At 42.7% G+C, this 27,715-nt stretch overlaps 1 protein-coding gene across 46 annotated transcripts in view; it reads left to right on the top strand.

Annotated features, from left to right (window-relative positions):
• MAGI1 (membrane associated guanylate kinase, WW and PDZ domain containing 1) overlaps positions 1-27,085 on the top strand; it is a 361,242-nt gene extending 334,157 nt beyond the window's left edge. For 15 of the 46 annotated variants that reach the window (XM_074603118.1, XM_074603124.1, XM_074603120.1 and 12 more), the window contains 10 exons: positions 4,326-4,403; positions 7,100-7,191; positions 8,280-8,472; positions 11,566-11,859; positions 15,123-15,326; positions 19,748-19,838; positions 19,960-20,023; positions 21,026-21,172; positions 22,399-22,537; positions 26,179-27,085. In XM_074603118.1, the coding sequence (XP_074459219.1) occupies positions 4,326-4,403; positions 7,100-7,191; positions 8,280-8,472; positions 11,566-11,859; positions 15,123-15,326; positions 19,748-19,838; positions 19,960-20,023; positions 21,026-21,172; positions 22,399-22,537; positions 26,179-26,879 (2,003 nt within the window). In that variant the 3' untranslated portion in view covers positions 26,880-27,085. Of the gene's footprint in view, positions 1-4,325; positions 4,404-7,099; positions 7,192-8,279; positions 8,473-11,565; positions 11,860-15,122; positions 15,327-19,747; positions 19,839-19,959; positions 20,024-21,025; positions 21,173-22,398; positions 22,538-24,512; positions 24,602-26,178 lie in introns of all 46 variants that reach the window. The other 31 variants (XM_074603130.1, XM_074603129.1, XM_074603121.1 and 28 more) reach the window with 22 other exon arrangements.
• Positions 27,086-27,715: the final 630 nt, after the last annotated feature.

Raw genomic sequence — 27,715 nt, 5'->3', positions numbered from 1 at the left:
TTTGCTAGACGGGGATCTGCTGCACACCTTCAGCTTCCCTGTCTCACCTTTCTGCGGTCCAGCATTTCTGTAGTGGGGGCGATCCTATTCTATTGCTTCAATTCTTATCTTCTGCCTCTTCTACCAGATGAAACCTAACTGTTTGAATGTCAGTGCTTTTCTACCACCTTTCTGTCCCATTTCCATTTCCTTCCCAGGAAGGTGTTTTCTGAGACTACTTGGTTTCATAGAGGGGTTTTGGAGAATGGCAGAAGGGCAATATGGTCATGTCTCCTTGTAAGCACGTGCCACTAGAAGTGTCCAACAGCCTATGAATTTCTCACCCTAAGCTGGACTGAAACACATTCCCTGGGGATTAACCTGCACTCGTACCTAGTGACATGGCTTTGCTGCACCTAATGAAAGGTGAAGAAAACCAGAAAAGGTGAAGAAAACCAGAAAAACTTTCACAGTTTAAGTGAAAAAGGTGGTTGGACATGTGCTGTCTCCTGTGGTGATCTGATCCTGAAGTGTGACTAGTGGTTTTATTTAGAGGTCAATGGTCAGCTGCTTCTCCTTCCCTCACCAAGCTCTCCTCACCTTTCGTCCCTCTCACCAGTCTCATAAATGGAGACCATAGATCACAGCTGAAACCCGGTGCCTCTTCTGCCCTGGGAGCTAGTGATGAGCCACCATGTTTCTTTCTCTGTGTTTGGTCTGCTTGAAAAGTGGGCAATTGGTGGCTGCTCTGTTATGAACGTGAATCATCTCTTTGAGACTTGCTTCCCGGTGTTGCCCAAGCACCAGCTGCGTGGCTCTCGGACCACTCCTAGGCAGCTCTGCTGACACGGAGCTCCATAGACTGTAGGATGGGAAAAACTATTCCCTGGGCCTCCAGTTTTACTGTCTGGCTGTTCTTCGTGTCTTTACCCAGCTGCAGTTCAGTTAAACTCCAGTGCCTCCTTCGGTTTGCGGTGATACATTGCTTTTTTCTTTGCTTGAGCACCCATTCGCCTTGGCTTTGGGACAGAGGTTAGTGTCGCCTCTCCCGTGGTGTCCGTAGCTTTGGGTGCGAGGTGTGATGACTCTCTCTGCATCCTTCTGATGAAGACGTGAGCAGAACTGAATGCATACCTGATGCACAGCAGGAGGATGCCACCATAGTGCCAGTGCTGAGATTGGCTGATGCATCCTGTAACTGGGACTTTTGGTGGGTCCTAGAAGCCCCCGCTGCCCGAGGAGCCCCAGCTCAGCTCTTCCTGCAGCCCACACCAGGGCTTGCTCTCTATTCATTCATGGCCTGAAATTTTAACAAACCTGAAAAGGATTATAAAATGTTCTTTTGAGAGGCAGGGTTTTGAATCCCTGACAAGTGGACTGAAAAAACAGCAACAACCCTTTGTGTTGAAGTATATGATGAAGTTAAAAAAGACAGAATTTTAGAGCATTAGATCATCTTCAGTGTTTTATTTCATCGCATTTGTGAAATTGTTGAGTATAAAGTGCAATTTTTCAAGTGCAGTTGACACAAAAAGATTAATTCATTAGCCCCAGCCCAGACAGGGTTTTTTTTTTCATCTAAAAATAATAATATAAAGAGATTTCATTCAATATATGAATACATCGTCTCCAGGATGTTTCTAAGAAGTACTGAATCTATAATGACCACCTACTGCCTTTTCACTGGGAGTGCATCCCACTGTTATTAATGTTAATAATAATAATAATGTAGACATGGAAAGCACACAGGCAACATTGTAATTTTTCAGAATTAGGAAAATGTGTTCTTCCTTTCTTTGAGTATTCTTTGGATCAGTATTTCATAAAAAAAAAAGACTATATTTGACTTGTGACTTGTCTCACTGAAGCCATTGGTAGAGCAGAATTGGGTTCAAAAGCAGCAGATAACCCATAATTTTGTAAAAGCACGTACTTTTTGATTTATCCAGTGCATCTTAATATCAGGAAGTACTCAGGTTCTGCGGAGAAGAGCCACAGACGTTGCCTGTTTAGGGGAAGGAAAAAAAAAAAAAAAAACAAGAAGAAAAATTAAGCTAGAATTAATAATGCAGAGCTAAGCAATGGCTCCATATCCGTGTCTGTTGAGTGGCAGCAGATGAGAACTGCAACTCTATTAAACAAATACAGGCTAAAGTTCCTTCACACGCAGCTCCCCTGGGTGAGGGGATCAGGCCTGCAAGGTGCCGAGTGCTTGGGCTGCGGTCCAAGGAAGCTTATTTTCAAGCTGTAAACCCAAAGGGACTCGGATGCTTTAAGGCTCAAGCTGAGCTCAAATGCTCTGCTGCAATCTGGCCCAGAGTTACAATGCTTTGCTGGATTAAGACTTTTGAGAATAGCCGGCTTTGTGTTAAATGAATCTGAAAACAGATCATTTGGTGGCGATAACAAATGCACTCTTTGCTGGTGCTAAGTTTTAGCTGCCTGAGCTCCTTTTTATGGGTAACTCATTGCTGCTCGTGGGAGTTGCGTACATGAATCAGAGAGAAGCTCAAACCCGTAAGGTTTAAGCACTGAAGTGGTTCCAAGATGCAGGAATGACATACGTGAAGAGCACTCAGTGAGAGAAACAGCAACTGAGTAGTTTATTGGAGAACTGCGATTCCGAATTCTCACGCTGTTTTATTGAAAATTTATTTTTATAATATGCTTTTTATTTTTCAATGTATTATTAAACTTCCTTAAAGATTAACGCAATCTGTTGTCAAATTTTTCTCATGTGGCCTGATTGCTTTGCAAAATACCGTATCCTACATATGGCCATCTGTCAAAACAGCAGTGACAAAATGAATTAATCTGAATTGCAGATGTGTTAATGAATCCCTTTGAAGGGCTTAAGCATTTAATTAAAAGTAAAGCAGAACATGATAGATAATTTTTAAAGGTTTTAAAATATTCTAAGTTATCGTTAATATTTGAATTTTATTTTCAGGCACATAATTTATTTGGTAGGATTTTCTCTCCCTGAATTTAATTAAAATAATACAAACAAGTCTTGACCCCAGTGTGTAGCGTTCACTCACCAGCAATTAAATAGAATTAAAAATATTTGCACAATGATACCAAACATTAGATACTTTCTCCCTAAAATAGAAAAGAAAAATGCTCTCAGGAAATTGCGGCCGCCTTGTGATCAGACTGACTTTAAAGGTGATAGTTAGTAAAAGCCCCTTGGTAGGGTTATGTCCTTTTATTATATCAAAGGGAGACAAACAGTTACCGTCATACGCTTGGGCACACAGATGTGTCCATGCCCTTAGAGAACGTCTTGCTAAAAGAGCCGGTAGGACTCGCAGCGCGGGGGGCGCAGCAGAGGCTGCAGAGCTGCGCGTGGAGCTGGCTCCTGGGCAGACTTTGCTGGTGTTCGTCTGGCACCAGCCTGGTCCATGGCTCGGGCAAGGCATCACGCCTTCCCCAAACCTCCGTGGCAGAACTTGGTCATCTCGTCAAGCCATCTTTTCGAAGCTTTCCATGCCACCAGAAGGGTTGAGTAAAAGGAAAAGACAGAAAAACTGGAATCCTCCTGCAGTGGGATAGTTTAGAAAACACGGCTTTCCTGCAAATACGGAATCTCATGAGATTTATGGATAAATCACAGGACTTTTCAACACCGAAACTCTCCATCAGCTTCAGTGAGACTATTCACTCTTCACTTCAGACTTGTCCTTATATACTTTGCTGAATCTGGGCCTTGAAACTTTTCTACTTTGCCAAGCTATGAGTCATTGAAAGTGCTGCTGCCTCAAATGAGCTAGTGACTAAAGCAAACTCTGAAATACTGATTGGTTTTGAATCCATCTTTTGTTGAAACTGATATCCCACTGGGCAGATTTATTTTTTTTTTTTATATAACGTGTAAGATAATTGTTAAAGTGTGTATAGGAAAGTTTGATTAAAATGACCTCTAATTAAGCACTGTGTTCAGTGCTCATCAGCATGTATTTAGAGAAGTTTCTTAACGTTAGAAAAAGATACTGCCATTTGGAAAACTAACTTGTGTCATGATAGTGGAAATTTTTTTGTAGAAAATTATTTTTAAGGTGTTATCAAAGAGATTCTTCCTCTGAGGAGAAAAAAGAGTTCTTCAAATATACCCGCATGCATGTGCATAGATGTATAAATTCATGTGTGCGTGTGTTATATATCCACATGTACCCAGGCATGTGCAAATAGATGTGAAAGTTAGTATGTCGTAATCCATAGTAGCTTTAACCTTAGCAATTTGTGCATGAAAGCCTAACGTGACCCATACAGTCAAAATTAATTAAGTGAACTAACAAGAAAGCAGATACATTAAGCTTTGCAAAATTGTAAAATTAATATTACAGCTATGTCACCTTCGCCTGCAACTGGACTGAGCAAGGGTGAGAGAGAGAGAGAAATCAATTCCACGAGTTTTGGAGAATGTAAGACTGTGCCGAGAATGTATCTGTGTCTTGTGATGTCTTGTTCTGGTGTCATTGCTGCTCTGTGGCGGGGGGCCCTTCATCTCCAAGGGAGTCTGGCAGGGCCGTACGCCAAGGTTAGCCACCAAGGTGCAAAGTACTTGCTTTACTGTGTACTGGCTAGCGGCGGATTTCGTAGGGGGCTCGGGGGGGGTATCATGTTCCCATTTCGTTTGTGAGTTCGCCCACATGGCTCCTCGACGGGGCTGTGGCACTCGCCTCTCCTTCCATTCTTCATGGTCCCAGCAGAACTCTTCTTACCACTTCTGCGATGCTCTCCAAATGGGCTGGTCTAATTCAAGATGAGCAGACTGGCAAGTTTTACCCAGTTGGACTACGTACACGTTTTTCTCAGAAAGAGTCAGACGTGCTTGAGATCAGGTCAAAGTGCAAAGACAAAATGAGTGACTCCTGGAGGCCATTTGTCATTCGTTTTCAACAAAGTTTTGGCACCACCATGAAATTTTCCCTTTAAGTAAGGGAAGTGGCTCCTCTAAAGCGCTACCAAATAATGGAGAACCTGAAGTAATTCTCAGTATGGAGATCCGCAGGGGGTCCCACCTCGGCTGTAGGGAAGCACAGAGGTGGATGGGGGTTTCTAGGCTGTGCCAGGGAATCACCCAACTGCAAAAAGTGGTAAAAGGAGTTTTGTTCCGTTTGTACTCACTCTGTGTAAATGTATGTTGTCCGTATGTTTGTTGTATCTATGTTTCACCTCTCTGTAACCCTTCCAGCGGAAGGAGCGTTACATGAACTTGCTTCTTTGGGTATAGACTTGTCTTTTTTTGTTGCTCTGGTTTAACACCACCGTTACACCTCGGCTTGCCGTTAGCCCCAGCGGCCGTTAATTGGCTAGCTGGTACTCGAACCAGGAACATAAGGCATCGTTCAGCGAGACTGGAGAGTTGACAAATGGGAAGGTGTTGAGAGATGCTGAGGAAACGGGCCCACGCTGAAGCTCTCTGCAGAAGCCATTTTGCCTCTGACAGTTCCAACATGCACTATTAATTGGTTGGGGCCAGCCTTTGCCAAAAAAGCCTGCGAAGTGCTGGAGAGACGCTTCCGAATGCGTCTGCTCTTCACGCTCCCCCTCGCTGAAGGCAGCGACAAACACCAATTAATTCATTCTCTCCGTTCTGCTGTTGTGCTGCATGTCTGTATGGTGGCGAGCTGCCTTCAGCCAGCTCGCCTGAACCGATGAACCACGCAGGCTTCCAGCGTGTTCATCACCCGGTTGTTCTGTAATTGTATCCGGACAAAACTTACCCTCTAGTTCAGTGAAGGTAACGTGCACAGGTCTTAAGCTTAGTTTATAACTGCAAGTAATTAAAATGTGAAAATATTATATATAAAACCAGATTGAAAGAAAATGTCAACGCAGGCGTCAGTGGCTTAGCACTCACCTGTTTTAATTTTTAGTTTTCCCAGGTCTTAAATTCATATTATATTCTAAACCTGTTGAATCATTGAAGAGAGAGCATCAGAGCTAACCCAAAGTCCTAACACTGAAAAGCACCAGATGACTAGACCCAAGCCTTTGCGCAACAGGCACCAAGAGTGTGAAATGCAATTAGGGCCCAGGCTGACACTCACTGATGTCAGTGGAAAACAACCAGCTTATCTGCTCATAGATACAGAAAACTAGATGATGTTTCATTAAATGGGTTGCATCCTGTGTCCGAGTATGCACTTATTTAAATTACATTCCTGAACAATATACTTTGATTTCAGGCAGCTGACTTGTAAAGGAACAGCTTTTTTTATCATTAATTATAAATTTTGAGAGGGGATCATTATAAAATTAGTCAATGTTACAGATAGTAACCAATAAATATTAAATGAACCTGAAGTTGTCTTCTGATATGATTTAATGTTAGCAATTAATTTTGCATTTTTAAAAAAGGGATGAAAGCAGGCACGAACACGTTAATATAAAACATTACTGTTCAACCGCACTTCAAGGTTAGTACTTCACTGTATGTAATATTCATTGTAAAAACCTTGCTGGTGTTCCATACTAATGAGTAGGTAAGGTTGAGCTTTTTTTATGTTTCCAGCTGGTTTTGTCTGTTCAGTGGTTTTACAGAGCCCGTACCCGAGTGAGAGTCAGAAGAGCTGCTTCGCTTTCAGTGGAGCCTTTCTGTTTTACACCAGCTGGGGATCTGTCCCATAGTTATTTAAAGCAGTGTCAATAGACAGATAGCAAACTGTGCTTGTGAAAGTTAATTAAACAGTAGAAGTTATAACAAGTGGCTCTTTTGTCTCCCATGAAAGGGGAGGCAGCTGTATTGTTTCTGGCAGAATGATTCTCTGTTGTACACATTTATTTATTGATGATTTGGAAGAGGCTCTTACGCTGGGTAATGATGCTAATATTGATGGAAGGAAATACTATAGTGATAAACAAATGGCAAGTCACAATTAGACACCCAGAAAGTAGAAACCACTGCATAATTTTTAGTAGTGATTTAGATAATAAACCTTCAGTATTTAAACCTATAAATGTTCTTAATTATGTCTAAAAATTCGAGACTGCTTCATTTAAAGGGTAAAATTGGGCAGCAGATCCCTCTACATGTACATCAGAGTAGTACTGATTTGGGTATAAAGGTGTGGGGTTTTGATTAAAAATTATAGTTTTCCTTCTTTCCCTTCAGTTCCAGATTACCAAGAGCAGGATATCTTTCTATGGAGAAAGGAAACCGGTTTTGGATTTAGGATTCTAGGTGGAAATGAGCCTGGAGAACCTGTGAGTATATCTAGAAGTGGTCTTGTTTTAACTCATGACACCTTCTAGAATCACGGCAGTAGCATGTACAGATGTGCGGGACTGCACCATGGCATCTCTATTAAAATAACCAGTGGGCTATGAATTTACAGCCCGCAACTCCTCCCCACCCTCCATCCGAAAACCAACCCAAAACTCACATAGTTGAAATGCGTTTGGCTTCCCCTGCTATTCCCTGTTTTTGTGATGTCCCAAATGAAAACACATGGATCTGAAATTGCCTGGACACTGTGGAAAGGATGTGCTGGTCAGGTTTGCACGTATTTTGATCTTAAGAGTGTCAGGTTTTCTATTTGCTCAATTCCCTCCTTGAATTTACTTAATTTACTGTAAATCCAGTGCCTGTGGAAGGTGTCAGGCTAAAATCACGTGGTCTTTCATGTGCTCCACAGGTCAAAGCTACATAAAGGCAGCATAAATTTCCACATATTTCCCTGCCAAAATTATTTTGCTCATTTATGGAAAGAAAGGCCATGAATTCCTCTCATGTTAGAGTAACTCCACAGGACTCACTGAAGATAAACCAAAACTGAGTTGGTGGACAGGCAAGTGGTATGGGGCTTGTAAACCCTAGGGGTAACTGAAAAGATAACTCAATCTCAGCCTCCCTCGCAAGACCGTCGGTGCCTTTAACCGTCTTCCTCTCTGGTCACTGTCGGTTGAACTCATTCCCAAGGCTATCTGTCATTAGAGTGAATGGACTGCCTAAAGAAACAAGACGTCAGTTTATTACAATTTCATGATGTGGCTACATTCACATGGAGCTGCTTTCACAGGAGCAACTTTCCTGACCAGCAGACGTTCGTCAACAATTTCTTGTCCCTACTAAATTGGGTCTAACTCCCAGTGCCCCTTGCTTGCAGCTGGCTGTTGAGTTAGTTCTCATTTATTACTATGTATTCTTTCTCCCTTCCTCCCTCCCCTCCTTTGCCTTCCTTCCTTGCCTGCCTTCCTTCCTTCCTTTCTTGCCTTCCTTGCCTTATTTGTCTTCCTTCCTCCCTTTCCTTCCTCCCTTTCTTTCCTTTCTCCCATTTGTGCTAATTCATCAGATTTACATCGGTCACATTGTACCGCTGGGTGCTGCTGATGCTGACGGCCGCCTGAGATCGGGTGATGAACTGATCTGCGTGGATGGGACGCCTGTTGTCGGGAAATCGCACCAGCTTGTCGTCCAGCTTATGCAACAGGCAGCCAAACAAGGTCATGTCAATCTGACCGTCAGGCGCAAAGTGGTTTACACAGGTAGGCTGCCGTGTCACTCTGCAGGGGTAGATTTTCTTGCCAGACTCCATCTGTTCAGCAAACGGTTTAAAGAAAAAAAAGGCTCCTCCTTGTAGTACTGGGAAAACTCAGGGGATGTGGTGTTATTCTTCCTCTTTTGCCTATTTTTAGTCTTTTTTGTTCTTGATTAAATACGTTTCAAATATTTTGTTTCCCATCAAGACTGTCTCAATCTCAGTTGGGTTCCCCAGTCTTTGTGAAGGTTTCTGATAAAATGGGGAACTGTTCAGTTGCAACATAGCATTTTTAATTTGACTCATGCAGCAACACACACTGTGCCTGACTGCCTGTGTTTTCTGTTTTCTTCCCAAAATAACTGTGCTGCCTGATAGCCATTCTGAAACTGGGAATGAGGGAAAAGGTGCTGAAGAGTCCCCAGGAGGGGAGGCAGGGGCAGAGAGTGAGTGAGGGCATTGGTGAGTAGTGGCTGATGTCCCAGGCACAGGAGAAGCTTCAACTGAGGTTGCAGCATGTAGTCAACTAACCGCAGGATGCAAAACTGTAAGCATCGTTAGTTCTGGTAGTGCAGGGCATGCATGTTTGTTGTGATAGAGAAGTTTCTGGATTAGGAGTTATGCTAGGCATTGTGCACGCACTGCACAAGAGTATGGTCTAAATGGACAAAACGGCAGCTGGCAGAAAGGGAAAGATGCAGAGAGAAGTGACACTGCATGGTTTCCAGATCAGTGACAGAAAAATGATGGCAAAGAAAACGAAACCACGAACATGAGCTTTCTACATGACATGTGACCTTATGCTTAATATTGGAGAGTAACATTGGGGTGCTGCCTCTTCCTGTGAGTCCCTCTGGGGAGCTCAAGTGTGGGATTTGGCTTAGCTCACTTATTCAGAAGAAAGGATATTATATAGCGTTTCAAGTTTAGGCATCAGCAGAAAAATAGGCAGTGATGTACCTTCATCTTAAAGAGCATCAAAATAACATTCAGGTTGAAAATTAGGCCCGCAGTGGAAGTTAGGACTAGAAAAGTACCTCTAAAGTAGCTCTGTATTATCCAGGGACGAGCTCCTTCCGCATAATATTAAATAAATGTTCACTTCTCATTTCTTTCCTTCTTCCCATTGTGGATTAAATGCCAGGTTATGTCTCTCCTCTAACAGCCTCTCTCATTCCTGACAAAGGGCTGCCAATGTGAGAGAAGCTTTGGGAGATGAGCTTTGGGAGGAAGGTGAAGGGCAGCTGAATTTTGGTATTGTTTTTGTGCGTAGATTTTCTATCCAGTTTTATCCAGATTTCCAGCCTCCAGGCTGGAAATTACCATAAAAGATTTAGATGCATGAGAGATCTCTTGGTATTTCGTTCAGGGGCTTGTTACTCCAGACCGAGCTATTTCTGAATCATTTCAAATGTGGACACTTACTCTAGGATAAATTATTCAGGATCCCTTCTTTCACCTTATGTTTGCAGTCTTTTAAATTCCGGCATAACTTTGTAGAGAAGCCTCTTCTTGAATTTTGGTCCCTTATTCGTCCTGTCATCTATAAACCAGTAGAAAAAGATTGTTCACCTAAATGGGTACTACATGTCTTGAGATTCACATAGAGGAAAGTGGATACTCCTGTTTTCATAATTTGTAGAGTTGACAGGTTTAGAATTTTCAGGTTTAGATTTTGTTTGGCATCCATTACCTAACAAGGAAAGATCTTTTAAGGTCTGCAGCCTAATTTTGATTCACCAAATTGGAGAAGTGGAGGCAGCCATTCAATAGAGACCAGTGCAATATGCTGCTCTCAGCTGCACAAACGGACTGTGGGGAACTGTCTGAGTAACAAGTGGAAGCTATTGTGGGCCACAAGCTTCAACCTAAGGTTGGCTCAGGTGAAGGAAGAACACGGTGCTGGGATGTAGGCAGGGGGGAACTCTCCTGATTTCCCAGCAGACGATGGCTTAGCTGCAATATGGTCCAGCACTTCAAGAAAGACATGTTTGAGTTGGAGAGAGCCCAACTGGAGGGAGTCCAGAGGACCAGCGGGAATAAGGAGAGCTCTAGAAAACATGGTCTGCAAGGAAATATTGAACAAATCAGGATTGTTTAGCCTAAAGCAGAGAAGGGGGAGGAGGTGTTAAACTCCCCAAGACTATAAGAGGCTGCTGCAAAGAGGAAGGGAATAATATGTTCTCCATATGCCTGCTGGATAGAACTAGAAATAATAGCCTTATGTTGCAGCAGGGAAGATTTAAGTTAGATATTGCAACCAATAGATTGCCTGGGGAGATATTTAACAGCTGATTAGACAAACATCTGTCAGGACTGACAGTAGGTATAGTTGGCCCCGACTTGAGCAGAGTGTGGACTAAGCCATTTTTTTGAGATTTCTTCAAGCCTTGTGGTAGCTGATTAGATGTTAAACTAATACCGCTTCCAACTTCAGTTGCTGTTAAACACTTGTTTAGTATTAATGTTAAAGTTAATGATGTTTAATGGCTTCCCCCCGACTGTGCCAGACTGTACAGATGATAGTTGCTGGTTCTTCCATCCAGAAAAGCTTTGTTCACAATTGTTTTGTTTTATTATGGGTGGTTATTATTACTTAAGATCACATTAATCAAAGGCAATCAGCGCAACTGATAGCATTGAGTTAAAAAATACACAGGTGTTGAGTGATGGGTATTTGATGTTACTCTCTCTCCTCGCGGGTTGTGCATGTATTCACAGTTGCACATATATAACCGAAGTGGGGATGTGCCATTTAAAGGAGGCACCTCTGAACTAATGTAATCCAGGTTTAAAATGTGATGGAGCATCCGAGCATGCAGCACTGCACTCGTTTAACTGTACTGCTGCTGTAGTTCGGCAGTGAAGGGCTTTGGCTGCAGGACCATACGCTGGAGAGGACGAGCGTGTGTGGTCAGTGCCGTCACCGAACAGAGCTGTTGGTGATGACATCTGAAAGGAGACAGAGCCCTTGGTCACTCTGGCCATGCTTTATAGGTTAAAGCAAGTCATTTGCTTTGTTTTTTCACCTGCAGTGGATGGCACTTTTCAAGCACTACAAGATGCAGCTTGCTCAGGCAATCTTTTTTTAACTCCCCAGTTCCCAAGGCAGAGAATGAAGTCCCATCCCCAGCCTCTTCCCACCACAGCAGCAACCAGCCGGCCTCGCTGACGGAGGAGAAGCGAACGCCGCAGGGCAGCCAGAACTCCCTCAACACCGTCAGCTCGGGCAGCGGCAGCACCAGTGGCATCGGCAGTGGTGGTGGCGGGGGCAGCGGTGTCGTCAGCGCGGTGGTCCAGCCCTACGACGTGGAAATCCGCCGCGGCGAAAACGAGGGGTTCGGCTTCGTCATCGTCTCGTCGGTGAGCAGGCCGGAGGCGGGGACAACATTCGGTAAGTCTTGGGGTGTTTTTCAATGCGCCTCGAATGAGACGCAGATTTGAGCGCTGCGGCGCAAGGAGGAGAGTGGGGATCTGTTTAATTAAAAGTCGTGAGCATGCCCTAATTAATGTAATTAATAGCTTAATTGGAGGCCAAGATTTGGTAGGTGTTTGCCTCCTGGGTTTTGTTCAGCACTGAGTCGAGAAGAGCAAAATGAGAAAGCCCAACCTGAAGAGCAAAAATGCCACCAATGGCAATTCCTGATGCTCCCTGAAGCTCCTTCCGTCCCTCTCCCTGGGCGCCTTTCTGGGTTTCGCTCTCAGAAGAGCAGCCGGGGATCCCCCCAGTGATGGTGATTGCTCAAGCAGAAATGGAGCATGTGGAATGAAATATCTTTCCTGATGGTGGAGTTGAGCCAGTTGATTTAAAAGCAGTAATACTTAAACTGATTAACTTCTCTTTGGCAATCAGGGTTATTCCGATGCTCATTATGGAGTGAGCATGCTGGTAGCTGGAAAGTTTTAATTAATAGTGCTTGCTGGTGAGACATAAAATGGAGAATACTCTTAAAAAATAACAGAATATGCTTTTTGATCCATTCCACCTCTTCCCAAGTCCATTTCTTCAGAGTAGGGGGAAATGAAGTTCATGCAATATCATACTTAATATCCTACCCTAATGGAAGCAGTGATGGTTTCTTTCTTAAGACAGTCCTTTCTGCTAGGTAGACACCCACCTCCGGGTGTTGGTGCAAAAGAGGTGTACGTAAGCTGGTGTTGCAAGTATGCACGAACAGCTGCTCTAGAGCAGAAATGTCATTGCAAGGGGGAAACCGGTCAGAGATACTATTTTCTTCCCTTTCCGTCTCATCCAAAATGGCCAGAGGCAGCATCCACTTATACTTTGTAGGGGAAAAAGAAAGCGTTCCCTCCCTGTTGGTCTGTGGCATGTGAATAGGGATGGAGGAGGAAAGGAAAGACAGAACAAGTGCCCTGGCCATCTTCACGCTGCCTCTCAGAGCAGGGTTGTGGTTGACAGACAAAATACATTGCAGTATCCCTGTACAGCTCGAACGTTCCTGGGGCATGCAGGTGCATGTGGCAAGAAGTGGCCTTTCCCCCTTTTTTTTCCTAGGCTTTTTTCTCTGAAATTTCCTACCGTTGCCCATTGGCAGTGCCATTACGAATAAATCAAGGGAGCATCATCTCCTTTGCTGGTATTGGTGTAGAATGGACCATTTCTAGCACTGTTCTGGGCAGCAGAGATTTCAAGGGGGAAATATCTAGAATAGACCTGGTGCATGGAGTTCAGTCAGTTCTCAGATGCTAGACTACCTCGCACTGTCCTTGCTGCTGGAAACTGCTCTTCCAGAATAGGTATTTTGGTGGTGCCAGAACACAATGGCGTGATGCAATATAAATTAAACTGAACTCAAGCTAAACCTGTTATCTTCTGAAAGTGTTTGCAAATGTGTGTGAAAATAACTTTTACTGTATGAAGACTGTGCTCTAACTCTTTTCTGCAGAGAAGCCTTGACCTGAGGTTGTAAAGAGTTGTGTTTGCTTTAGCCCAAGATACTCGCTAACTGGAAGTTTTCTGTGCAGGGGCTTCTCATGGAGATCTGTTGATCTGTGACTGTTTTTCCTTTAATTTTTTTCAAGTGTATTCAGCTTTTTCCTAATACTCTGCATGAGATCCGTTCCCTCTGCTGCGTGGTGCTTGCTTTGGACCTCCTTTGTAGATTTTTTTTCTTTCATGGGTAGTATTTAGAGATGGGCCAAACTGATTCTAAAACCCACCTTGGTCGCTTTGGTGTGGGCTCTGTCATCTGTGTCCAGCGGATTGGATAGAATAGGAACTCATTTCTCATACCCTCAAAACAGCCTTTAAACTGGATGGGTCCTTGTATTTCCAGAAAGAAAAACTTACTAACATCACAGTAAAATAAAACCAAGAAAAAAATCCGCCCCCCCCCCCCCCATACCTTCCCCAATATTGCAACTAATATTAACACTTTCTGCCAGTTTTCATTGCATCTTTCCAACCTTGTTCTCTCACCTCACGTTCCTTTTCTTAGCCTTTTCTTCTTTATGGTCTCTCTAGAGTTGTCATGTGTGCAGGAATGTGTATCTCTAAAAGTACTAATCAAATAGAGACTACAGCACAGATGGGAGAGTGCATCTTGAGGGTGAATGTATTGTGGATGCAGAGTGTGAGATGACCACTGTGTGTACCTCATCGTTTTAACCATGTCCTGTGTGCACGAGGGCCTCTCGCCCATGTAAGGAAGCCGTACAAAAGCCTGATGGATTTCTATCTGAGAGAAGTTGTGTATCCCCTGTATCCCAATTCTGTAGTTTATGGATGTGTTTTTGGGACAAACAATTGCATGTAACAGGAGGAGAGTTTTGTCTCCAAAACACATTCATCCTAAAGTGCTCTCGCTCTGTGTGTCAGACATCTCAATGGTTTTGTGTGTGGTTTTAGAGGTATCTGAGGTCCTTATTGCTTCCCTGCTCCCATCCTGATGCCATCTAAGATCGTAAAAGGGGAAGAGTTAACAGAGGTTGAGGTGGATGCCTGCACCAAAGGGTTACCCTTGTCAGTCTTGGCCCATCTGTAGTGGTCCTCTACCTTCCCTGGTAGTACCTTTATTCACGATGGAAGAAAACCGTTTCATGTTGCTTCCCCGTGCAGCGCTGATAGATTGGGTCTTCGTGGTAGAAAGGGAGTTGCGCTCCCTCCTAGGCCTAGAACAATTTTATCTTTCTGAACTGAGAAAGAACAAAACATTGGCAGAAGCTTGAACAGCAGTTGACTTGGAGAAAGACTAGAGAGGCTGACACTGTTGTAATCTTGGAGGAGGATGGTTGTGTTTTCTACAAACAGTTTCAATTTTTTTGTTCAAAAATAAAATCGGGATTTGGGTTATGATGGGGCTGTTCAGTACAGTTGTAGTCCATAAAAATCTTACCATTTATTAACAGAAATCAAGGTGGGGGGAGTTTTGAGTGATTAACAAAACACCTTTTTGTAAAATAAGTAAAGTATTGTGCACTCATACTAGTTGATTGCCAATGTTTTGAACACTGGCAGCAAAGCTATCCTATAATAACTTTTGCTTGATGCATTAATTAATTAACCCTTAACCTTCTCTTTCCCTTTTCAACCCTTTTTCTCCTTTTCCCCTTCACCATATTCCCACGTGTGTAAACAATTAAAAACCAAAACCAAAACCAAACAAAAAAAAAACAACCCCCAAACCAATACAAAAGCGGGAAATGCATGTGTGGCCATGCCTCACAAAATAGGTCGGATAATTGAAGGGAGTCCCGCAGACCGCTGTGGCAAGCTGAAAGTAGGCGATCGGATCTTGGCTGTGAATGGGTGCTCCATCACCAACAAGTCGCATTCAGACATCGTCAACCTCATTAAGGAAGCGGGAAACACCGTTACTCTGCGCATCATTCCAGGAGATGGTAAAGTATATGTTTCCTGCTGTCTTATCTGACCCTCTTGTTGGTTTTGTTCCTGGGCTTTTTGCATCTGTCGGAGCTGCAAAGTCATGGAGGACTCAATTTCCACTCCCACTTCGGGAATTAGCAGTGAGGGAGGTTGTGAGTCTTCCATAGCTTTATTTTTTGCTTCTTTCTATAGAAATGGGAGTTCCTTTTTAAAACAGGGAGGTGCTGATTCTTCATGAAAAAAATAATATTCCATTCTATCACGTTCTTCCACTTATGTCCTTAAAATGATCTTCTGTAAATTTGATGCATATTTCGGTACGCTTTGATTTGGTTCTTAGGATAGTAATGCAGCTTTAGAGTATTTGGGAATCACTTGTTAATATGTGGGATTCCTGAAGCTTTGTATATACACAAGCAGAGTAAAGAGATCACAGAAAGGGATAAACACTTTGTCATGTTTTAAGCTGTTTGAAAAGAAGATTTGGTTTTATTCTGGGTAAGTTGCTTTGGGAGCGAGCTCAGTACATTTTGAAATGACTTTGTTAAATGGTGATGGCTCCGGAGCCGCTCTGTGCTTGCAGCCGAGCATTGTAAATGTTAGGCTAGACAGGATCTCACTGCTTCGGATCAGAGGGAACGTGCAGGATCCCTAATAAGACGCTGATGCTTGGTACTAGTTTCAGGTCATTAAAAATAAGGATCTGTGTTATATATCAGTTTCATTAAATTGATCCTTAGCTATGATGCCAAATAGGAACAGAGCAGAAATATGTGCAGAGTATCTATAGCAGATTTAAAATTGGTGTTGTTCTAAATTCTAAGTATTTTGTTTGTTCATTGTCCTGCTCTGCCATGGATGAGTTCGTAGGGGGAACTCATTAGGCAGAAATCCTTTTACATTGCTCTCTTTTTAAGCTGAATTCGTGGGTGTGAGATTTGATGGCTCAGACACAGTGCTAATGAGCATTTCTTAGAGTTGCACAGGACATTATTTGCATTCAGTTCAGTATAGAGAAAGTGTGATTAAGTTTGAAGGAAAGGTTGAGAAAGTATGGCTGAATTGAACCCGGTACTTGTAGAGCAGATTGAAGAAGTTACACGATGCGTTTTCCAGCGAGAAGCATTTAGTAGCTGCTAACTCTCATACTTTCTAATGAAACATGGATTTGGTTACCCTACAGAGCGTGATTATGCTGTTTAGTGATAGGGTAAAAACAGGCCAGGTTGAGAAATGATCTGGTTATAAATTATTTCTGTTTAGGATGATCTGCTTTGCTTAAAGGCTTTGTTTTCCTACTGTTTAGTAGCTACCAGGTCAAATGGTATATGATCCTTTGCTGCTTCCAGCAAATCGCCTATTCACGAATAATAAAATGGCTGTGAATCAGGCTAACATCTGAGCTGGCCTGTGCTTGCCGGTTTTGGAAGGTAAACTGGAAGAAGAATTGTTCATTACCTGTATTTTGGTATCTGATCAAAATCAAGGAAGGTGAATCTTTGAATAAATTAATTCGTTTTTTTAAAGGGGAAAAATACATAAGAAATAGGTATCTCTTGAATGGTTTAAGATTTTTTAAGAGGAATATAGCCTCCTGATGTGAATCCTCACCCAGTTTCTTCATGCAAATATGTGTACAAAAGACCGTGTTAAATGGCTTAGAATAGAAGGGAAATTTGCAGCTGTGACTGACATTGGGTATTCCTAGGGAAGGTGGAAAGCTGTAATTTAGGAAAAGAGTCACCCCCTTTCTCTCGTAGCAATGCAGACTTTGAATCTTTTTATTTACTGTCCCTTTGAAATTCCAAGTCAGATTGCCAGCTCTGCGTAGCATTACCTGCATTTAATTTCCAAAAGCCAGTAAGGCCAGACACTCAAAATCGCGGAGAGGTTTGCTCTAAACCCCAGGAGATTTAAGAAATTGGTGTCAATGTTGTTTTCTTTCTGTTGTCTTTGGGTGCTTTTGTTGATTTGTAGGGGTTTTTTTGTTGCTTTTGACCTGCCTTTTTGGTAAATATAAATGGTCTGACAGTGTACGTAAAGGGGGGGTGGAACAAGTCAGAAGCCTTGCTTCTCAGGTAAACGTGAAACTAAGGCTCATCACAAGACTTACAATAAACTCACATTGCTAATCTCTTCTAACATTATTAAAAACACAAAGGGTTTTTGCTCTGTAATAAGTCTTGCACCAACTCATTGGCATAGACCGTTGCAGGAGTGTATTCGCAACAAAACTACGATAGTTTAACGTGCTCCCAGCTGATGCAAGGATACAGAGAGCTGAAAGATGACAAGTTTAGATTAAGCATTTGGTTGGTGTCTGAGTGTTCTAGGGCAGAACAGGGCAAGGAATCAATAAAATATGTAGGATTTAGAGAGTACAATTGTAATTTGACTAGAGAGAATTTTTCTTGTATTTGTGTTCTGTTCCAGTTTTGCATGGCGGCTGGCATGCGTCCTGAACCGGTGGCTGAAAAAATAAAGCAAAATTATGCACAACCCTTGACTCTAGGGATGGGGTAGGCTAAAGATAGATGCAGTACAGTGGCGTGAAGATACAGCTGTACCAAAGATGTGTGGTTGCTCTACTTGGTATTCTTAGTGTGACCTACTAAAGGGTAGGAATCTTGCATTCTCTTTGAAGCCCATCTTCATCTGATCTCCAAATATTTGTGGAGGATTTCAGAGGCTTTTGTTCTGGATGAATACATAACACTTAACCACGTTTTGGGGCCTTGTTATGTTGGAGACCAATTTTAGCATCAAGGCATCTTTACAAAATACACAGAATTATTTCTTAAAATCCAACAGTGTAACCACACATCGGGAAGTCTCCTCACACAAGCCAGCTGTCAGCGGCACGTTCTCGCGAGGGCATGTTCTGGTTGTGCCAACCCAGAGAGGTGCGGGCAGACCCAGGAGCCTCTCCTGCTCTCTGAGCCGCTGGACACAAGCCAGCTCTGGTCTGGAAGATGTTGCAGCTCCATATGCTGGGGGTTTGTGGATGTTAACTTGGGCACAGTGCTGCAGGCAAAGGAGCTGTGCTCTCGTTGCACCCATCTGTTTGAACGGTTCTTCTTCTTCTCTGAGTTTCCCTTGACATGCACTAGCTACAGAAAAGAAAAGCCTTCACCTTATCTAGATTTCTCCACAATTAAAATAAATGCATGAAATAAAACAAGTTCCCAGGACCAGTTAAGCCCATGACCACTACCTCTCCTTAATTCAGGCAAAAAATCTCCCATTTCTGCAATATTGTATTACAGCTGGACTCTGTTTAAAAATGGCAGATTTCTCCATAGTCAATAAAATGAATTACCGGATGCCTGGAGCTTAAGAGGCAAACAAGGGCAGGGTAGGAGAGCTTGTAGTTTTATGTTGGAGAGCCAGATGTTTCCACCCGGTTTTCATTGCTGTTGTCTAATGGTGGCTTTTTTTTTTAAAGGGGGATTGGAACTAGAGAATTCAGTCAAGAAAAAAGGTGCATGGCCTTAATTTTAGGCAGAATTTTAAATGAGTTCAGTGTTAAGTCCGGTCTTATTGAAGTCTATGATAAAGCTCCAAAATGGCAAGGAGCCTGTTTTGCCGTGCCATACTCTGAGGGATGCCTAGATAGTCCCTTTTCAGTCGTGCCTACAGTAACTCCCCAGTTTTGTGAAGCAGGAGAGAGGACCTCTCCTGGAAGTATCTCTTCCTGTGCGTAGAGAAATATGGCATTTGCACAGGCTGGTGTTGGGCAATTTATGCCTTTACCATGGCATTAATAGAGGTTTGAAGTTAATCCCACTCTTTGGTGAGCCCTTTAGTAAGTGGTACCCAGAGCTGTTGGTGCATTTGGTACAGGTGGTTCCACGTCCCTGCGTGCAGCTTTGAGTGCTCTGGCAGCAGTGGGTTGTATTTCAGAGACGGATTTCAGTAAGTTTGGGTTTTAGCCGCATTCAATATCACCTTGTGAGGTATTAGGTAAAAGCCACATCTCAATCCTACTGAAGATTGCAGTTTCTGATGGAGGAAGCACTGCTAAGTTTATAATCCATGGAATAGTTATTGCTGCTATAAAATCAATCCAGCCGACCTACTGTATTTGGAGACTTTAATGATTGGAATTCATGTCTTCAACCCTTCCTCTACAAGTCAGTCTTTGTTCTGAGCGTGCCTAACAGTCACCTAATAGGTGTTTCTAATGCAGATTTCCAATTTTATTTTTTTTCTTTTCTTTTTACAATTGTACACCTTCACATACACAATTACTATGATTTAGCTTAGATTTTATCCTGTTAATTTGTGGATTTAAGAAATTTGAGCTAATCTCAAGTTCTTTGAAACCAACATAACGATGCTTTCCAGTGAAATGCCTTTGCAAAACATGGGTTTTTTTCAGTGAATAGCCAATGGTCTTCCCTCGTAATGAAAAAAAAAAAAATTTATTTTGCAGAATCCTCCAATGCTACTTTATTGACCAATGCAGAAAAAATTGCTACAATTACAACCACACATACTCCTCAGCAAATACCACAGGAGACCAGGTCAGACTGTTTTCCTTGAGGAGAGCATGTTGACATGCTCTCTCTTCGGTTACCTCTTGATCGTCTTCACATCCCATGAGCTGTATTTTTCCTCTCTCCCTCTTTCTTTTATTCGTTACAGCAGGAACAACGCCAAACCAAAGCAGGAATCTCAGTTTGATTTCAAACCACCCCAAGCCGCGCAGGTAAGGAGTACCTTTCTAATTGTTTTGTTTACCACAGACTGTTGCTTCCAATCTGCTTGAAGCCTGCGTTCAAATATTGCCCTTGAAAATTCCTACTGGGAGGTTGTTCTCCCTCAGCCTGTTTGCTTGAGAAAGAGGAATTTGCTGATGAGTTTCTTAGTATGTGTTGCTGTTTTTTCAGCTGAGAAACATTTCCAACACATTCTCCTCCAGACTGTTAGGGAGAAAAAAAAAACAAAGAAAGAAAGAATGAAAAAAAAGCTGACGTTTTTATGACAGTAATAATTTGTGTGTTTATTTATTGAGTTGGATATTTTGAGGGACCTCTCCAGAAAGTACTGTTGTGTGTAAATGATAAATTCAGAGGACAAAAAAGAGTAAAACCTGATAAGGGGCAATAGCTGGAGTGTTCCAGCTATTATTAAAGAGATTATCTATCTCGCTGTTACCCTTCCTTGCCACTGGCCATCCCAGAAGTAACCTCTTCCATTAGGGACTTCAGAACATCCCTACGCTAACAGCATTTGTGAAAAACGATGTATGTGCTTCTGAGCTTCTTGCAAAGGAATAGAGGAGGTGGTAACAAAAAGGAAAAGACAGTACCATGGCATAGACTCATCCCAGGTACCATTAGACATTTAACTAAAGCCTGGCGCTGGGGGTGAGGTTTCCCCAGCCTTCCTTTGCGGTTGGTAGAACACTAATCACTCTCCCAAAATGCACCTTTCTGCGTGGGCACAGGAGGTGGTGTATAACAGAGGTGCCTAAAAATGCGTGGGACGTGGCCAAACCCACTCGTTCAAACAGCCCTTTGCAAACCACTGCCGGGAATCCAAATTGCAGTGTGAAGTCTGAGGAAGCAGGAAATCCTAGTCTGTGCGTGAAAACTCAACTAATTTTCTTTTTTTAATTATGACTAACAAAAATAATGGTCATTTCAAAATGAGAGTAGAGCAGCATTTAACTGTCTGTTCAATTACACGTATGTTGTCTTCCCTCCAGCAGGACCAAGATTTTTACACTGTTGAGCTGGAAAGAGGAGCCAAAGGGTTTGGCTTTAGCCTGCGAGGTGGCCGGGAGTATAATATGGATCTGTACGTGTTGCGGCTAGCTGAGGACGGTCCAGCTGAGAGATGTGGGAAGATGAGGGTATGCACAAACAGATTTAACAAACACCTTTCTTTGCAATAAGCTGACTTCCCTGCCTCTCCCTTACAGGCACACCTTCTGCCGTGCCGGCTAAAAGGAAAATTAAATGTTAACTGAAAGGAGCAGAGGTTCCTATTTACTTGTGTCAGTGGTTTCTGTCGCCCTTTGTATACAGACTTAGCAGTGTGTGTGCACTGGAAGACTTCACCCCCTTGTTCCAGCCCAGGTTTCCAAATTCTAATACATAATCTGGCTTTTAAAGCCTAACAAAGGTACGTGTAGCAATGAAAATGTACGAGCCACAATATTTGTCAGCTCTTTTAAAGCTGCAGCCGTGAGTAGAGAATCGGGGTGTCATATCTGATCTCTCCTGTGCTGGCGGGCAGAGTGGGGAGAGAGCACGTATATTGACCCGTGGGTTACGAAATTATAATTTAGTTTTTGGTTAGTATTAACTGTTGACTTCAGATATCAGCTACCTTATCAGCTTTATAACAAGGGCATATGTTATAAAATGCCTACAGAAAAATTAAATTGCTACATTTTATGTACTCCTTGTTCCGCTGATAGAAAAGGCATTATATCTTTCCTGCATATATCTTTTCCTTTTCCAGATATATCATGCAAAGGGCATTTTCAAAATTCTTTTGCTAGGGATAGATTTATAGGTCCAAAATTTTTGCTGATGAAAATAAATCGGTACTGCCCTGTGGAAGTCAGTGCTTTGACAAGCTCTTGCAAGCCCTGTTTTCCTGTCCTGATAAATGATTATATTTACAAAAGCAGCTTTGCTAGTTCATAGTAGGTATCTATGTCCAAGTGAGAAACGGACTTGAAAAAGCTATTTGAACATCCCCAGTTACAGCTGACTGCAAAATAACCAACCTCTTTGACCAAAGACTTTACAAAAAATCAAAATAGAATGAAATAACAGCAGTTGTAACACAGCTCTAGCTAGTAAGCAATACAGTAAGGCAATGTGGTTTTACAGAACAGTAATGAAATATTTTGATACCTCAAGCTTTCCCTCTCATCTTCATGTCTCCCAGGCCCCTGCGGACTGGTTTTTGTGGTCTGTCACTGGAAGAAATTGGGTATATTTAGCTTCAGATGGTGTAAAGTTGTTCTTCCACCTTTGCTGTGGCCATTGTCTTGTGGTGTGCTGGTGGTGACCCTCGGGGGGGTTGTTTCTAATCTTAGATTCTTTTCTTTTACTACATTGGCAGATCGGTGATGAAATCTTAGAGATCAACGGCGAAACTACCAAGAATATGAAGCACGCTCGGGCCATCGAACTGATTAAAAATGGTGGCCGCAGGGTCCGCCTGTTTCTGAAACGTGGAGATGGCTCTGTCCCAGAATATGGTGGGTCAAACTATGAAAACATTCCTTTCTTCCCTGGCATCACTCCATGAATGATATGTCTCAAGATCTGAAGCGGGAATTCTTTTTTATTTTCCTTTCTCACCAGTGTCTTACCAACCTTTGCAACATATGATTAATTGCCTCGCTTGTGCTGAATTTTCTACACATTTCATCCTTTGCTTGCTTCCATGGACTTGGGGCGCAGTGTAAGGCAAGATCATCATAGCAGTATTTTTGGTGATCAGAGAGGAAAACAAAACAAAACAAAAAAACCTTATTGTCTTGTCCAGCCAAACAAGGAATGTCATTGAACTGTGCCAAACTGTTTCTCAGCGGCTGAATTGTTGTTTCAAATAGGTCTCTACTATCAATGCAAAAACTGGGATCCTGAGTTATTATTCTGAAGCAGTGATTTTTTTTTTTGTTAGGTTTTTCTTAGTTCCTGTCTGTATCCATAGACATGAATGCCGAGATGGCTTATGAGATTTTTGCCTTCTCTTAATATTTATGTAAATATTTATAAAGCTATTTAAGAAAAAGAAGGAAAAAAAAAGCTTTACTGCAAAAATATATTGATTTGGCCTCCTGAGCCCTTTTCTCCCCCCTTAAACTGTCTGCTGGTTTCAACTCGTTAATTTGTAAGGTCTGAAAAGGTGAGGAGGTTATGAAAAGGTGCTCTCATGTCTGTCTTGGGGGAAACATTTTGTCCTCGTTTCTTACTAAGAACTGCATTAGATTTCCTTTTCTTCCCCCGGAGGTTGGATTGCTGGGTGGCTTAATTTAGCACACTATTTAATATTATAATTATGTCTTATTTATTTGAGATAATTGTCAAATATTGTGCCCTCGATGGAGGGCTACTCCCAACCAAAGGTCTTTGAGGTTTCTATAGAAACTGATGATTGAAGGGATGTCCTTTATACTTTTCTCCCCGTATTTGGGTTATTTCTGTGTCAGTAAGTTCTGTGTTTATCATTCACTCCATGTCCCAAAACCGGAAACAAAACCCTTTTGCACAATTTATGAACTAGATTTTCTTTTCCTTTACTGTACCACGTTTGGGAGTTTCTGCTCACTCTGCTCATTATTTAACTTTAAATGACCAATTCAGAGTATAACCAACAAACAATTGAAGTGTTGAACGATACGGAAGGGAAGTTGTGGGTTTACACTTCTGTAATATAAATAGCACACCAGAAGGTTCAATGATGGCACTGAAATTCTGTAATGTTCTTTCTACTTTTGTCTTTTCCTATACTCCTGTGGATGTACAGTACTGTATCATACGCTAGACTGCATAAATACCCTGTAAATTAAGTGCTTCACTTCTCAAAGCATATGTCTGTTGCACTGAGGATGGAAATCCACCACCAATTTTCTTTTGGCTAACGCTAAACCACTAAACGTTCATTCTCCAAGCAAGGATTTAATATACAGGGGTTGCACTACTGTAAAGAATATCCTTGTAACATTTGGGACTCCTTCCTCTCTTCGTTCTGTTGGCTGCAGTCGCAAATGGTTCCTCTAATAATGTTAAGTTCCAATATTTTTCTGACTCGATTGGAACGTGCTTCTCTATGAGGCTGTATATTTTTGTAATGAGTTTTGTACTTATTTTTAATGTTGTGGTCTCTGGTGGACTTTATTTTTCGTTGTTGTTTGATTGTTAATGTTTTTTCTATGACATTCTGTGTCGCTGTTCCAGCTGTCTTTTAGAATGGATGCTCTCGTTGTCTGGGTTATTGAATCACCTCTTAGATGTCTCTTTATGTCACGATAATAACAACTGCTGTCTTTGCAGCCTTATATTTGGGTGAAGCCTAGACAATCTGACTGGAAAAATAAACTTTCTTTATTCTAAGATAAAATATGAAGATTTTTCTTTCTTTCATCTTTGTTATAGGGAATCTAAATTTTCTACTTTTCTCTTTCTCTTTCTCTTACTTTTCTTGGTGCTGGGCTCTTCCTTCCTCAGCGATGATACCTCCTAATATCGCTGCATGTATGAGAAATGACAAGCTCGGGGAGTCTTGCTTCTACCTTATGGGCCATAATCAAACTACGGTTTGTAGCTAAAATCAATATTAGGTGTTTTTGTGCTGTGGCCTAATTCCCTCACATTGCTTTCCGCTTCGCTATATTTTATATGTACAGCAATTCATTCCGAGCACCCTGCGTCCCCCGAATTGTAAGTACACCACAGGACACGTTTAAACCTCGCTTGTACCTTGTGCGGTAGCCAGGTTGCTGCAAGCCACGTGCTTACAGCTACGGAAAAGCGGCGTGGTCCCCAGCTGCTGCCTGAAAACGCTAATAAGCAAAAATGCACACACGTGAGTTGCAACACGGGTTTCACCTGGAAATCACAAAAGTCATGGCCCATGCACACACCGACCCTCCCAAGCTCTAAGGAATGGCAATGCCATCAAACGGGAGACGCTTTGCGTGATGGCAGGAGGAATGAGCATGTAGAGTGTTTGGCTTGGGGGAGGGAAGACAAAAAGGAGAAAACAGGGAAAAAAATAATGTGTCCCCACAAGAGTTTGTGAGGGTTTTCAAGTCGTTGCCCTCAGGATAGCCCACCTCGGGGTGGGCGTCTCGGTGCGAGCGGCAGGTGGCCTGCAGGAAGCGTAGCGAAGGCCAGCCGAGCTGCTGTGCAGAAGTTGCTTTAAAAAAGAAAACAATAAGCAAATAAAAGCAATGCTTGCATTAAGTCAGCACAGCTACTTTAATGTTTGCCACGTCTATAATGAATCATTCATAAACATCCGTTACCAATGATGTGCGTAATTGTAGCTTAGCTACAGTGCAGGGCTGGGTTTTTTTCCTTCTGCTTTGCAGTTGTCTCGCAGAGGTAGCTCAGCTGTATTTTACCTGAAATACTACATTAAAAATAATGAACTGGAGATTAGGTTTTAATCAAAGCCATCCTACATATTACAATATCTTTCCATTGCTTTGATATGAAAAAATCATAACTTTTGTCATCATTGTTTGAATCATTGTGGCAAAACCAAAATCTACCCTAGGCCTTTTCATAACGTGGTAGAACTAAATGAGATTAAGTAATGTCTTAAATGAAATGGAAATTGCACGATTACAGTCTAATTCTCACACCTTCAAAATGTTATTTTACAAGGTGAAAACTTAATAATCAATTCTATTTTCTGTACATTGTCTGCTATTTGAAACAAGGCCTCCCACCCCTGGAAGGCAATTCTTTTCAAAAGACTTAAAAAAAAAAATCCTTTCCTAAAGGCCCTTTTTATTGGAAACTGTTCAAAAAACAGCCAACAACCCGAACTGCAATTTTTTTTTTTTTTTTTCCCACTGGAAAGAAAGTAGTGTAACCGAAACATTCTGAATTGGGCTTGGGGAAAATGTAAAATGCCCCATGACCAGAAGAGCATAAAGATGATATCGGCTCGGACCAAAACACGGCTAACGAACAGAGCAGCACCAGTACTAACCTGTAACTCTCGTTGTTCGCAGTTAAATTAACAAAAGCTTCGGTTAGCCTTCGCTGACTGCTTTAACAGTTGTTTGTTTTTGTCACTAATGAAGTCTGAAGAGTGATAAGTGGTGTCACGGCGCGGCGCGGAGGCATCGGTACCAAACGCTTTGCTGTTATTTTCTTTCAGACCCCAGCAGTGACAGGAACAGTCCCGCCACAGGTTCACAAAATGTATCGGAAATGAAACCCGTGCCATCCGACCGACGGCAGCACCCATCATCGGAGTCCAGTTATCCACCAGACCTTCACAAATCATCACAACATGGGGACAAGCGGACTTACGTTAGAGACCTAAAAGGCAGCAGAGAGTTTAGCAGACATCCCAATGAACACCACACTTGGAATGGGACTTCTAAAACCAACGACCACGTGCCAGGCAGGAGGACGGAGAGGTCGCCGGAGAGGAGGCGCGAGAGGCAGCCGGAGAGGGCGGTGGTGAACGGGCAGAAGAGGAGGTCTCCCGAAAAGCGGAGGGAAGGGACGAGGAGCGCCGACAACACGTTGGAGAGGCGGGAGCGACACGAGAGGAGGAGAGACCTCTCCCCTGAGAGGCGCAGAGAGCGGTCGCCCAGCCGCCGCCGGCGGTCGCTGGAGAGACTCACGGAGCCCAGGAGGTCGCCCGATCGGAGAAGAGAGAACTCCCTCGACCGGCGGGCCAAGTCGTCTGACCGGCGGAGGGAGAGGTCGCCCGACAGACGGCTCCGGGAAGAGCGAGCTGGCCACCGGGAGAGGGAAGAGCCCGGCTGGAAGCAGGAGCCGAGCCGCCGGCACCCGCCCGAGCAGCGCAGGCGGCCGTACAAGGAGTGCAGCACCGACCTCAGCATCTGAGGGGCTCCTCCGGGGTCCCCGTCGCCTTCCCCACGCTGCGGGAGCGGAGGAGAGAGTGTGGGAGCTGAATCCACCTGGCTTTCGCAGGCGAGGAGACATCCGGCACCTGCTGATCCTACAAACCTTTTATGCAGATGAAATCTTAAAAAAAAAAAAAAAAGTGTTGTGCCTGATGTATAATATTAAAGAAAGTATTTTTCAGTGTATTCTTTTTTTTTTAATTACTTGCCAAATGTTGGTCCTAAAGGATTATAAAATTTTGTTTCTACATTCTTTGTAGATTTCTTAAAAATAATTCCTTTATTGGGCTACTTTCCTTCCTCCCCGATATAGTAAATGGGGGTAGCCAGTAATATAATATAGGCAAAGGATTTTATCACCAAGTTTGAATAATTTGATCCAGACTGTTCTCTAGTGACTCACTGCTACACTGTATGTAGAAAATTTTTTAAGGGTTGGGGGTGGGGAAGGAAGAAAATTGTTCATCTCAGTAGGAATGGAGTGCTCCTGCTGAAGGAATTAAAAAAGAAAGAGACAAATGTTCCTAAAATTGCAAGAACTGTTTGAAGAGACTACTGTTTCAATGAAGGATATTTATAATAATAATAAATAATAAAAATAAAAAAAAAAAAATACAAACCCACACAGCACAAGATGATTTACGATAAGGAATTTCTAGTTTGTTCCGTGAACAGTTTATACTTTCAGGCCCCCTCTACAGGACGCGCAAAGGCAGAAAGACTGGTAACCACCATGCCTGTGTCACACACTAACGTAGACTGTTGATCTCTCATTAGCCTCAGCAACATTTAACGATATTTCATTAAGGCAGCCGC

The sequence above is a fragment of the Larus michahellis genome, chromosome 10 (genome assembly GCF_964199755.1).
Source record: "Larus michahellis chromosome 10, bLarMic1.1, whole genome shotgun sequence".
Taxonomy (NCBI): Eukaryota; Metazoa; Chordata; class Aves; order Charadriiformes; family Laridae; genus Larus; species Larus michahellis.
This window is presented reverse-complemented; position numbering and strand designations above follow the sequence as displayed.